At 42.7% G+C, this 14,485-nt stretch overlaps 1 protein-coding gene across 1 annotated transcript in view; it reads left to right on the top strand.

The window, feature by feature from the left end:
• The window catches only part of RAPGEF5 (Rap guanine nucleotide exchange factor 5), a 265,810-nt gene that overhangs the window by 150,284 nt on the left and 101,041 nt on the right, over positions 1 to 14,485 (top strand). The window contains exon 9 of the mRNA XM_083189111.1: positions 7,074 to 7,196. Coding sequence (XP_083045237.1) covers positions 7,074 to 7,196 — 123 coding nt within the window. The remainder of the gene's footprint in view (positions 1 to 7,073; positions 7,197 to 14,485) is intronic.

Below are 14,485 nucleotides of genomic sequence, written 5' to 3' on the forward strand. Positions count from 1 at the left end.
GTCCGGGGCTGGTTTCAGAAATACGGGGGACCCCTACATTTTTTGTCCCCCGTATTTTTGGAACCAGGTCCGGCTCAATGAGCCCGGGGCTGGTTATGCTCAGGAGGGGGGACCCCACGCAATTTTTTTCTAAAAAAAAACACATTTTTTTACCGCAGAACCCTGCACAGATCTCAATGATCTGTGCAGGGTTCTGGTCAACTCGCATATCAGAGCCTGGTCTGAAAAAATGGCGATTATTAGACACCTTAAAAGTGCGATTTGCAAAATCCCATTCCATTAAATAAACAAATTGTATACTTTTCTATTGGAAAACATCTGGATGCGATAAAAGTGCGAATTTTTACCGCACTTTCAGTACGCATGACTTATCGCAAAAAATATGCGATTTAGGGACCTTTTCGCATCACATTAAATATGCGAATTCACGGAAAAATGCGATTTAGCCGTTTTTTGGAGTAAAAATCGCCAAAAAACACAACTCTCATTCCATAGAATGTCACTCCAATTGTCTGATACCTACAGCAACATAATAACATGCCTGGCCAGTATTACTAATGATTTGACCCCCTTGAAATAATTTTTTGGGGGGAATTCTTAAAATCTCCTTTGTTTTTAAAAATTATGATCTGTGAGTATTTTTGTTTTGATAAGTTTATATGACAGTTTAATAAAAACAAAAAAATACCCCTTATTTGTTCCGCAGTGTAGAGCAAATCTCTTAATCCGTGCTAGATGAAAAAAAAAAAATACAGGTTGAGTATCCCTTATCCAAAATGCTCGGGAGCACGAGAATTTTGGATAACGGATTATTCTGTATTTCGGAATATTTTAATATTTCAATGATGTATCTTGAGGTATCTTGCATTTATGTTGTACATATACATTAAACACATGAAATAAACACAAATATATTTTTTGTGCATAAACGAAAGGTTTCAAAACATGAAACAAAGTTTGTGTACAATCTCAGACACTGAATTTAAATGCCAAGCAATCATTTTCTTGTACATATATAGTGCCAGTTACATATCATTCCCTAAGTCAGTGGTTCCCAAACTGCGCCGTGGCTCCCTGGGGTGCCTCGGGACACATGCAGGGGTGCCCTGGGTTGGTAGTCCAGGACCAACTAAAATTATTAATGGTTAATTATTTATAAGCAAAACCAGTGCTGGTGGCTGCCAATCATAAAATGTGTACAAACAGAAGCAATTCCTGCCCTTTTCCACATAACTGACCCTAAGAATAGCATATAAATCCAATCTAATTAAAATAAATTTGGCCTAGGGGTGCCGCAAAAAAGATTCTTTTACTCTAGGATGCCGTGATTAAAAAAAGATTGGGAACCCCTGCCCTAAGTAATGCTGCTACAGATGTCCCCAGTAAGTTTTTAGCAAAAAAAAAAAAATTTTTGTTCACTTTCTGGAATTTATGGTTTTCGGAATAATTTGGATAATGGATATTCGGATACAGGATACTCAACCTGTATATATTAGGATGAATCAGATTGCTACAGTAGCAGGGGCAGATTGGCCATAGTCCTTACAGGGAAGATTTCCAGGAGGGCGATGCACCTATGAGGCCATCTGTCCAACGTTTTGTCCCTGTTCCCTTCCTTTCTTCCACACAATCAAACTTTGCCTGTTCAGAGAAGAGTACCCATCACTGCCAATACTCATCTAAAGAAAGCCTTCAGGGCAGGTTGTTCGATAACTCCAGCATCTATAGTAGGATCTGGATCCAGGGCTGGTTTACCCTACATAGTTCAAAGTCCATGAGCCATAAACACAATGTAGGTGGGATACTGATGCATTTCGTTGCGTACCCCTCAAGCAGCTTTGTCTTCCACTATGTACTGAGGTATGGATACCAGCACTATTCTTCTCCTGTGGACACTGGCATATATTTCTGCTACCAGTAACTTTGTACCACGCATTAGAGACCTGCATCAGCTGGACACACTAGTCCTTTTATCCATGGTGGTAATAATTCTCCTTTATCCATTGCTATAAGAACCTGCTGTCTGGTTAATTAGGGTTGTTCTAGGAACAGACTGTTGACCTATGTATATGTCACAGCAATTTTTGTTTTTAATGAATATATGAAAAATAATTGTAAAGGTGCCCATACACTACTGCGATGTATCGCATCAGTTTATGGACCCCCCTGACTCCCTTGAGCCGCATGTGATCCTTACACATGCGATGTATACCATGTGACCATACTCCCCACAGCGTGGAGGGGGGCTGAGTCCGACGTCGGATGGGCAGCAGGTCCGACCTCCGGCTCTGGTCCGATACACACGGGACCATGCAGTGGACCTGAGGGGGACATCACACGCATCCAAGGTGCAGCAGACAAATAAAACTGTTGATATTCCGGCAAGTTGCTGTCAGGAAAGGCTGAAGTTTGTATATAACTTATTGGACACTTATGACCGGACCAGCCCCGATGGTCTACCACCTAACCTCCTGTGTTCATTGATTGCCTCCATCTACATCCGGCTGTTATATACTGTACACACTATTTGTCTTGTCTTGGGCAGATACTAATCCTTTTTCTCTTTGACCACTCTCTATTGGAGAACTGACGCTCTCCATTTATTGTGACTGACTAGGCACCTAATTGCGGAGTGCACTCAATAATTTTTGATATTTTCTATTTGCTCTTTGTGTTATGTTGTATGTTTTCCATACAGGACTAACTTTCCTGTTCTTGTAGCTGCTTGGATCATCCGGTCCTTAAGACGCCTCCGCCCTCCACCTCTGAGGCAATTCTCCTTACTTTTTGCAAAAACGACATTGCTGTTTTTAAATTTACAACAGTGCTTAAAGTATTCTGAGGTGGTGATGTAGGAAAGGGCGGTAGTGTTCTTGCCTTTGTAGTTTAGGCTGAGTTATTGGAATTGTATGCTGGAGAAAGTGTGGAGCCAAAATAGAGTGGTGAGGCCTATGTGCTGTGATGACTGAGGAAGAGCCGTCTTGTTGTAGCATTTAAGATGGATTGAAGTGGGAATAGATGTATGGAAGAAATGCCGGAGAGGAAATGGTTGCTGTATCAATGAGATAATGGGCCAAATGCACTAAGCTTCAAAAGTGATAAAATAGAGAGTGATAAACCGCCAGCCAATCAGCTCCTACCTGCCATGCCACAGACTCTGGCCCTTATTCAGATCTGATCGCAATACAAATTTGTTTGGAAAATGGGTAAAACCATGTGCACTGCAGGTGGGGCAAATGTAACATGTATAGAGAGAGTTAGATTTGTGTGAGTTATTTTGTTTCTGTGCAGGGTAAATACTGGCTGCATTATTTTTACACTGCAATTAAGATTTCAGTTTCAACACACCCCACCCAAATGTAACTCTCTCTGCACATGTTACATCTGCCCCACCTGCAGTGCACATGGTTTTGCCCATTTTCCAAACAAATTTGTACTGCGTTCAGATCTGAATAAGGGCCTCTGTTTGAAAAATGTCAGACAGGAGCTGATTGGCTGGCTGTTTATCACTCTCCATGTTATCACTTTTGAAGCTTAGTGCATCTGGCCCAATGAGAGAAAAGAGTGTTGCATTCTGGGTAGGAAAAATAGGTTTTATAGCAAAAGAGGTGTGACACTGTAGACAGCAATACAGGACCTGCCCTGCTCAAGACACCCGGATGCAGATGGGAGAACAGATGTTTTGCTTTGCAAAGGGTGTACTTTGCAAAGGGTGTGCAAAAAAGATGAAAACCAATGGTGGTTGTTTTTTTTTTTAAGTTTTGTGGTGTAAAAAACACTTTAATTTTGTACCTATATACTTGATATATTATTTTGAGCTGAAACCAGACACAAGAAAGAAAATAGTTCAGTTGGGTTGGGATTTATTTATTGGCTAGAACAAAAAAAATAATTCCAGACTGAAATTGCTTTAAAATATTCTCAGACTATGGTTTGGTTTGTTCTCTGCGTGCCTGTAAGTGACTGATGGATGCTGTTATGATAGGGAAGTCATGCTACAGTGCAAGTGGAGATAGTTATCTGCAGACAGTTATCGGTAAAAGTGACATTCCTAGAAGGAGATCATCTTAAAGATGTTATTGATTCCTACTGAATTCCCTTTTCCGTAATGAGCTTACCCTAATAAAAATTGTGTTTTCAATTTATTTTTGTTCTTCGTGCTCTCAATATCATTGGGTTTGTCTTTGCAAAATTACAAGTAAAGGTCAAAATAATTTGTTTTAAAATCAGTCTGTGTTGGTTGGACATCTCCTCTTGTCCCATGCTCATAAAGCACAATTGTCTTGATGTAACCCTGTTTGAAATTCTCTAGTTTGTTATTTTATTTACTACTATATCACTTTTATTAGTTGTTCACTCATTGCTTCCATATTTCTAATAAATTGTGAGTGCTGGAAAATAGAATTTAGCGGCATTTGTTACATTGAAAGAAGGACACGAGTATTATCATAAAATAGCATTTGCTCTCTGCTTTACCTTCTTATTTAGCCAGATTATCATGGCCCCTTGATGAATCTATCCATTTCATATAAAGAGAAATGCATTTGTTTGCCAGATAGTCGACCGCGTCTAGATCGACAGTAACAAAAGTTAGACACAACCGATCGACGGGAGCGTTGTTGACAGTCAAATGGTCGACATGAGTTTTTCATGGTTTTTTTTTTGGGTTGCTATGTCGATATAGGTCAAAGGGGGCACTGTATAAGTGTGCAGTGTCCCTTCGCTGCGCTCACCTTGCTTGGGGTGCGGTGCCTTTCTACGCTTTGCACACTTATCATATTCTAACACAATGTCTACTCTGATAGTAAAGTATGAACCAAGACGACTTGCACAAAAAAACATGAAAAACATTGTGATTGTCGACTGTGTTCCCACCCGCCGAACTCGTCTAACATTTGTTAATGTTGATCTAGATGCGTTCGACTATCTTTAGGCATCTAATTAGATGCATTTGGCTAAGCGTGGTGGACCACAACATCGACACCGTCGATACGTCGACCAGATACGAGACACATTGGCAAGAAGAGAGCCTGGAGAAGTAGCCCAGCTGCTGCAGAATGAATGTAAATGGGGGTTAAGGGCACACTTTAAGGCTGAATAAAAATCTAATAAAGCGAGGGAGGACATTCCATCTGTTAGGATTGCACTGATGGATCCCGCCAAGCTTCCTGCATAACATAGGGGTTTATTCTAGTTCATTCTTTCTGCCAAAATCCTTCTTAGATGGACAAAACCATGTGCACTGCAGGGGGGCAGATGTAACATGTGCAGAGAGAATTAAATTTGGGTGTTATTTTGTTTCTGTGCAGGGAAAATACTGACTGCATGATTTTACACTTATATATATAGATCTCACTTTGAAGAAAAACCCCACCCAAATCTAATTCTCTCTGCACAAGTTACATCTGCCCCACCCGCAGTGCACATGGTTTTGTCCATCTAAGAAGGATTTTGTCAGAAAGAATGGACTAGAATAACCCCCATAGATTTAACTTCTGTCTGTTCTGAAGTTCCGTGGATACTGGGACTTTAATCTATGTAGGTGCCAATATAGATCAGTTCTCTAGTTGAGCCCAATAACATTCAGAAGTTCCAGGGCTGATATTTGCTCAGACTACTTTAGATGACAGTTGTATTGATTTTATAAAATTGATCAATTACAGCAATTTCCTTTGGTAAATGTCTTTTGAACCAGTTCTTCTTCATAGATGAAGGAACCAGCATCGATTATTCAAAGGTAGACTAATTACAGATTTCTGTTTGTTCTAAAAAATATTTTATTCAGTAATAAAGAACAGAGCATCATTACACAGATGCAGCTTATACATTGTACTTTGTACAGTGCATTGAATATACTGGGGCAACTGTTCTGCTCTGCAAGTTTAAGAATGTATGTGTTGGCCAGTGGAAATCTGTGCTTTATTGTGATCATCGCTGTTGTGCTCCGTGATGTGTGTCAGGGGCAGGAAACCTGTGGCACTCCAGCTGCTGTGGAACTACACCTACCAGCATGCCCTTTCACAGTTTTGCTGTTGGGGCATACTGGGATCTGTAGTTCCACATCACAACTTTGCTATTGTATTGGAAGGTCGACACAAGTATTAGGTCGACAATGGCTATTTCGATAGTCAAAAGGTTGACATGGGTTTTTCACGCAGATGTGCCGACAGGAGGTATTTCATGCCCTACCATCCACTAGGGAATGGATAGAGAATAGAATAATGTGCCCAAAGCATGGAGAGCGCAGTGAGCCTTCCGAGATGACGCATTACATTTTTCCCGAATGTCAACCAAAAAAAGGAAACATTTTTTTGACTGTCGACCTAATGCTTGTGTCGACCTTCCAACCAGGTCGAACTGTTTCACGCGTCAAGGCATTTGGACCTTCAGTGGTCGACCCAATGCATATTGACCTAATATTAGTCAACCCAATGACCCATACCCAGCAGAGGATCGTGACTTTTACATTGCTACATTTTTGTAACTGTAACACATGTTGTCCCCCTGTCCTATCACTGCACAGTTGGTATTGTATTAGTGGAACCTATTGTCATTTTATAAATTTTAAGTGAACTTGCCATATTTTATCTTCTGGTACTTTTGTTCTCTCGCTGTAAAGGTTGGTAGTCCTGTACTTATCTGACTTGTGAAGCATTGGGCACTGGCCACCGCGCTTTGTGATCCGGCCCAAGTAGATGTAAAGGAGGGTGTTACCGTGTTATTTTTAGGAATGACAAGTCTATGTAACGTCATCCAATGTTGCGTTTGTTCCTGTGCTGCTTTCCCAGGGGTTTCTAACCTCCTGCTACAATCCTCCTATGTAACAGGAAATAGGTGGAGAGGAACAAACAAAAGTCAGCATATCAGTGGCACACATAGTGGATTGGGATTTAGGGCAGCTTACTACGGTGATAAGATACAGCACTCAGCGGGCACACTGATACACGGAACCTGTGTTCTTTTCTATAGGATTTGTTTAAACTGGTGCATACTGTATTATGACTCTGTAAGTGGATGCCATGTCCTGGGACTGTGGATTTAAATACTTATTTGCTCTCTCCCCATCCCTCAAGGCCGGGGTTATGTGCAAACTGCATGGAAGGGAAGACTTCAGACGCATTGATTTTGTTCAGAAGCTGGCCAGAGACAGCCAGATCTTGCCATCAGCGGCCAAGCCACCGGACAAAAAGACCCAGGTAGGTCTATGTCTTATAGAATGAGCATGCAAAGTATTGCATGTATGCCGTGCAAATATTTCTGTGCCGTAAAAGTGTTGTTACCTAAAGCAAAACAGTTACATTCTTATGCGAGGTACACACCAGGACGACCTGCTCACGACCCGCTCACAATGTGCACCGTGAGCTGGTCCGACCCGATGGCGACCCGCACCCGGGTCTCTAGTCGTTTCCAGATCCTACCTGCTGCAGGTAGGATCTGAATAATGACCGACCCGCGGGGCCGCGCATCGGATCGGGATCGGACCACAACAGGACAGAAAAGGGCCCAATCACCACACAATCTACATCCAATCGGTCAGAATTGGATCTAGATTGATGGGATCAGACCTTGTCGTCCTGGTGTGTACCCAGCGTTACTGTGGGCGAAAACTGTATTTGTAATGAGTTTTTCACTTGCAAGTCATTGAAGGTTCTTTTTCCCTTGAGGTGATACGGAAAGTATTAAATGCTTTTGAGTGTTATGATAATGATTCACAAAGTGTTGTCATCTGTCACAGTAGTACATTAGTGGTGCCGTTTCCAGTTGCGTCCAGCCCTGTCCCTGCACACTGCACTATTGTATATAAAAAAGCATTCTATACATTCTGTTGTAACTTAACAGACAATGGGGCAGATGAATTAAGTCTGGAGAAGAGAGAAAGTGGAGGTAAAGTGAAAGGAGATAAAGCACCAGCCAATCAACTCCCAACTGTCATTTTCAAACACAGTTGATTGGCTGGTGCTTTATCTCCTTTCACTTTATCTCCAGTTTATCTTTTCTCCAGGCTTAATACATCTGCCCCTATGATCTGTGATTAATCACAGGGTTTCAACAATTGTGATCAACAAATCCTGTTATGGAATATTGCACAGTTGATTGTTTATTTTAATTTTTTACTTTAGTTAACAGTAATTATCTGCCAACTTGAACATCTAATTTTGGAGAAAAGTTCTGTTGATCCTGTATATTGGGAGTTCAAATCCCACAGCTTGTGGTGGTGTTGCTTATCCTGTAAGCATACAATATAAGGGGTGGTGGTCACTAGGCCCATAGTGTGACCGGCATACTGGTGTCTGGCATCTTTGGTGGGTCCCATATATGAGCACAGGTTTTTTTTTCTTAAACCTGATGTCCTCTACCCCCTTTATGTTAGGCAAGTCTGCCATATCTTGCATCCCTGACCTATGGTTGGGATTGGGGGTCTAAGTGACCGTGAACCTAATCTGGACCCAATCAATGTTCTCAACCCCTTCTAAGTTATGCAACTTTGCCATATCTTGCTTTCCTAGCCCACTTTGTGTAGTGGAAGGACCCCTTTTTGGGCCCTGGGACCCCCATGGGGGTGCTATGGGTGTCTTACCACACAGTATTTTTTCCAGATTGTAACTGACATTTGTACCAAGATTGGTGTAAATTGCTCCAGACATTCTAGAGTTATGCTGGCTATCTTGCTTCCCTGACCAGTTTGTGTAGTAGGGGACCCTTTTATAGGCCCCCAAGACCCCCATGGTATATATAGGACCCCTTTTTTTGGGCCCATGGCACCCCCACAGTATTTTTTCCACATTCCAGAGTTATGCTGGATATCTTGCTTCCCTGACCCAATTTGTGTAGTAGGGGACCCTTTTATAGGCCCCCGAGACCCCCATGGTATATATAGGTAGATATCTTCATATCTAAAGTTTGTGCTAAGCTTCAAAATGCCACATGAGCCTGTTAAATCAGTTTTTAACAATACAGTGCATAGTAAATCACGTATTGCTAAAGTTGGATTTTTATGGTAACTTGTCACTTACAGATGTGTCCTCATTCATCTAGTGGTGTAAGCGAACAGGCAGTTCCTGTACAACTTTACTAAGGTCAGATGGCTTTTGTTTGCTGAAAAAGCATCTTATTTGCATCACTATGCATATAAGACACAAGCAGACCTTGCTGATTAAAATTATATGTGTTGCATATGCAGGTACAACCACAGTGACACACCGAATATACTGTAGGCAAGCCACATCAGCATGGTCTGCGAATAAGATAAATTGTGTAGGAAAATGGCGCCATTAGAAGGGCTGTTTAACGCACAAGGAGGCTAGATGTCTGTGGACACATCTGTAACTGCTCTTTTTATAGATACTTTATACCTTGTGTAAATGGACTGACATGGATCTGTTCTGATATTAATCATATGTTCTCCGTATTGTCAACCTGGAAAGCGTTTTATTCTTATTATGGATAACTAGTAAGCCCGCTCTAAGAAAATGCTTCAAAAGCTAGTCTGCTACCTTGTGATTGGCTCTGTGTTTGTGCATGTGTGAGAGAGAAAGAGATGTAGTTTCACTCGCTGCCAACAGATGGCAGTGTTTCAGAGACACACAAACAGACACTAGACATATATATATAGATACTAGTATATTGGATCGGCACCCAGCTCCCCACTCTCACCCCATCTTTCTACCTCTCCACTCCCCCTGCAGTTCCACAGCTGTTTGTACTGTATTTCCCCCTCCGCAATAACCACCCACGTCTCGCTCCTTGCTCCCATACTAAGTATGGGAGTCCTCTTCAAGGTCTGCTCCATCTCACTGGCAGTGTGAGCTGTTCGGCATGAACCCTGACTTAGGAAATGTATTATATAGCAGGGTTATTGACCATGCAGCCCTGCAACTTTTCTCAAACTACACATCCCAACATGGCCTGCCACAGTTTTGCTATTAGAACATGCTAATACTGTCAGGTCATAATGGGATGTGTAGTTCAGTAATAGCTGGAGGGTTGCATATTGAATCCCCCTGTTATATAGATATTGGGCAATAAGTAGATTTAATGATAATCACACCTAATCCACCAGCTCATTAGAGACATGATCACCTCCCTACATGACCAGACCCTCGTATAGGGCTAGCAGTGTGCTGCTGACACCTTCTGACCAGATTTTCCATTATGTATGATGATGATGATGATATTTATAATAATCACAATTATTTATAGATGATAATAGTGCCTGTTTCTCGGCTATAAATCTGGCCTTAAACTAGTGTGATTTGGCCACTTTTCATCCGATTCCGGCGGATCTGGATGAGAAATCGGGTAAAAAGTGTCCAAATCGCATGTGTTTGACACGGTCCTGTGTGCATCGGAGTTGGAGGACGGAACTGCTGCACATCGGATGGCCTTCTGGCAACCGAGATTGGGAATGCATATGATATATTGTATGCAAAAGGTCAGCATACAATATATAGTGTTAATTCTAGCACCCGCTATATTTGAAAACTCATGCAGTTCCTCTTCCCTGCCTGGGGTGTCGCTGTCTGCTCAGGTGTTTCTAGCACAGGTCTGGTTTGCATATCAGTGCTGATATACAGACCACACTGTACTAGAAGCAGTACAGCAGACAGCGACACCCCAGGCAGGGAAGAGGAACTGCATGGGTTTACAAATATGGCGGGTGCTAGAATGAACACTAATATATTGTATGTGATAATGTTGCCCGGGAAGGTTCATGGGCGTCGCATGCGACTTCTTCCCTCTGAGAAGTCGCTTAGCATATGGGGGGCTTAATATTGCAACATTTGTAGCAAGTATTACTTAAACTGGACTCAAGCACTTATTGATACCCCTTTTCCATCTACAAGCTGGGTCGCACCTGGGATTTTGTACCCGGCTACAACCTGGGTGCGACCCGGCTTGCGAACCCATTCACAGTAGTGTCGCCGGGCGGGTGACCTCATTGGGAGGTGGGGTCGGGGAGGCGCTGGGAGATTAAAGCATCTCCCAGCACCGGTTTTTGCACTGTAGTGAACGGGACCTGGGTAGCATCGACCCCGGTTACCCGTTTACACTTCACAGTGACCCGGGTTGGACCCGTGTTCAACCCTGGTCGCTACCTGGATTATTTCTACAGCGAGCGGGGATATTTAGGCTAGTGGAAAAGGAATATTATTTTCTAAAGACACTGCTACATACCTGTGTCCATTTTATGATTTTAATGATGTTTTTTTACCAATTTTTACCTTTCGAGTGTCTTTATTAATGTGATTTATCACACTTTTATTGGTAAGCTGCTCAATCAGAGGTCTGTCATTCAGGTGCCAACAGGGAGGGGTAAATCTGGTTAGAAAAAAAAACAGTTTGTATCCCTATTGCACACTGAATGAGAAATATACATATAATAATCATCAGATAATACAGAGATCTTGGTTGCATATATCTGCAGATATAGGGTTAAGCCCCCAGGCCGTACGTCAAGGCGTCTCTGTCACTGGGGGTCCCTAACACTGGGTATGGGTCTGGGGTGTGGGCCCCCAACATGCCGACACAGGCTGACTACTCCAGGGCAGCACACAAATGAAAGTTAGTAAGTGTTAAATAAGAAGCACATAAGTGCTATGTAGGGAGGTGAAGGTGTGATTAAAATAATACATACAATAGGGAAAAAACATAAATGTTAATAAAGTGTTAGGGTGTGCTACCCTGGAGCAGACCAGCCATACCAACAAAGGGGGAATCACACTCCCAAACCCATCCCATGCATAATAACAAATTTATGGGCCTAATAGCCCAGTGTAAGGCCACATGATAATGGCTTACAACATCTGAGAGCCAGCTTACCTGGAGATACCCCTGGCTTCTCCAATGGCACTCAGGTGTCAGCAATCCCTCCTATTGCTGACCCATCTATGCCTCTCAACTGCACAACACTTTTATTGGTAAGCTGCTCAATCAGAGGTCTGTCATTCAGGTGCCAACAGGGAGGGGTAAATCTGGTTAGAAAAAAAAACAGTTTGTATCCCTATTGCACACTGAATGAGAAATATACATATAATAATCATCAGATAATACAGAGATCTTGGTTGCATATATCTGCAGATATAGGGTTAAGCCCCCAGGCCGTACGTCAAGGCGTCTCTGTCACTGGGGGTCCCTAACACTGGGTATGGGTCTGGGGTGTGGGCCCCCAACATGCCGACACAGGCTGACTACTCCAGGGCAGCACACAAATGAAAGTTAGTAAGTGTTAAATAAGAAGCACATAAGTGCTATGTAGGGAGGTGAAGGTGTGATTAAAATAATACATACAATAGGGAAAAAACATAAATGTTAATAAAGTGTTAGGGTGTGCTACCCTGGAGCAGACCAGCCATACCAACAAAGGGGGAATCACACTCCCAAACCCATCCCATGCATAATAACAAATTTATGGGCCTAATAGCCCAGTGTAAGGCCACATGATAATGGCTTACAACATCTGAGAGCCAGCTTACCTGGAGATACCCCTGGCTTCTCCAATGGCACTCAGGTGTCAGCAATCCCTCCTATTGCTGACCCATCTATGCCTCTCAACTGCACAACACTTTTATTGGTAAGCTGCTCAATCAGAGGTCTGTCATTCAGGTGCCAACAGGGAGGGGTAAATCTGGTTAGAAAAAAAAACAGTTTGTATCCCTATTGCACACTGAATGAGAAATATACATATAATAATCATCAGATAATACAGAGATCTTGGTTGCATATATCTGCAGATATAGGGTTAAGCCCCCAGGCCGTACGTCAAGGCGTCTCTGTCACTGGGGGTCCCTAACACTGGGTATGGGTCTGGGGTGTGGGCCCCCAACATGCCGACACAGGCTGACTACTCCAGGGCAGCACACAAATGAAAGTTAGTAAGTGTTAAATAAGAAGCACATAAGTGCTATGTAGGGAGGTGAAGGTGTGATTAAAATAATACATACAATAGGGAAAAAACATAAATGTTAATAAAGTGTTAGGGTGTGCTACCCTGGAGCAGACCAGCCATACCAACAAAGGGGGAATCACACTCCCAAACCCATCCCATGCATAATAACAAATTTATGGGCCTAATAGCCCAGTGTAAGGCCACATGATAATGGCTTACAACATCTGAGAGCCAGCTTACCTGGAGATACCCCTGGCTTCTCCAATGGCACTCAGGTGTCAGCAATCCCTCCTATTGCTGACCCATCTATGCCTCTCAACTGCACAACACTTTTATTGGTAAGCTGCTCAATCAGAGGTCTGTCATTCAGGTGCCAACAGGGAGGGGTAAATCTGGTTAGAAAAAAAAACAGTTTGTATCCCTATTGCACACTGAATGAGAAATATACATATAATAATCATCAGATAATACAGAGATCTTGGTTGCATATATCTGCAGATATAGGGTTAAGCCCCCAGGCCGTACGTCAAGGCGTCTCTGTCACTGGGGGTCCCTAACACTGGGTATGGGTCTGGGGTGTGGGCCCCCAACATGCCGACACAGGCTGACTACTCCAGGGCAGCACACAAATGAAAGTTAGTAAGTGTTAAATAAGAAGCACATAAGTGCTATGTAGGGAGGTGAAGGTGTGATTAAAATAATACATACAATAGGGAAAAAACATAAATGTTAATAAAGTGTTAGGGTGTGCTACCCTGGAGCAGACCAGCCATACCAACAAAGGGGGAATCACACTCCCAAACCCATCCCATGCATAATAACAAATTTATGGGCCTAATAGCCCAGTGTAAGGCCACATGATAATGGCTTACAACATCTGAGAGCCAGCTTACCTGGAGATACCCCTGGCTTCTCCAATGGCACTCAGGTGTCAGCAATCCCTCCTATTGCTGACCCATCTATGCCTCTCAACTGCACAACACTTTTATTGGTAAGCTGCTCAATCAGAGGTCTGTCATTCAGGTGCCAACAGGGAGGGGTAAATCTGGTTAGAAAAAAAAACAGTTTGTATCCCTATTGCACACTGAATGAGAAATATACATATAATAATCATCAGATAATACAGAGATCTTGGTTGCATATATCTGCAGATATAGGGTTAAGCCCCCAGGCCGTACGTCAAGGCGTCTCTGTCACTGGGGGTCCCTAACACTGGGTATGGGTCTGGGGTGTGGGCCCCCAACATGCCGACACAGGCTGACTACTCCAGGGCAGCACACAAATGAAAGTTAGTAAGTGTTAAATAAGAAGCACATAAGTGCTATGTAGGGAGGTGAAGGTGTGATTAAAATAATACATACAATAGGGAAAAAACATAAATGTTAATAAAGTGTTAGGGTGTGCTACCCTGGAGCAGACCAGCCATACCAACAAAGGGGGAATCACACTCCCAAACCCATCCCATGCATAATAACAAATTTATGGGCCTAATAGCCCAGTGTAAGGCCACATGATAATGGCTTACAACATCTGAGAGCCAGCTTACCTGGAGATACCCCTGGCTTCTCCAATGGCACTCAGGTGTCAGCAATCCCTCCT

Source organism: Crinia signifera, chromosome 5 (assembly GCF_055691185.1).
Source record: "Crinia signifera chromosome 5, ASM5569118v1, whole genome shotgun sequence".
In the NCBI taxonomy this organism is placed as follows: domain Eukaryota; kingdom Metazoa; phylum Chordata; class Amphibia; order Anura; family Myobatrachidae; genus Crinia; species Crinia signifera.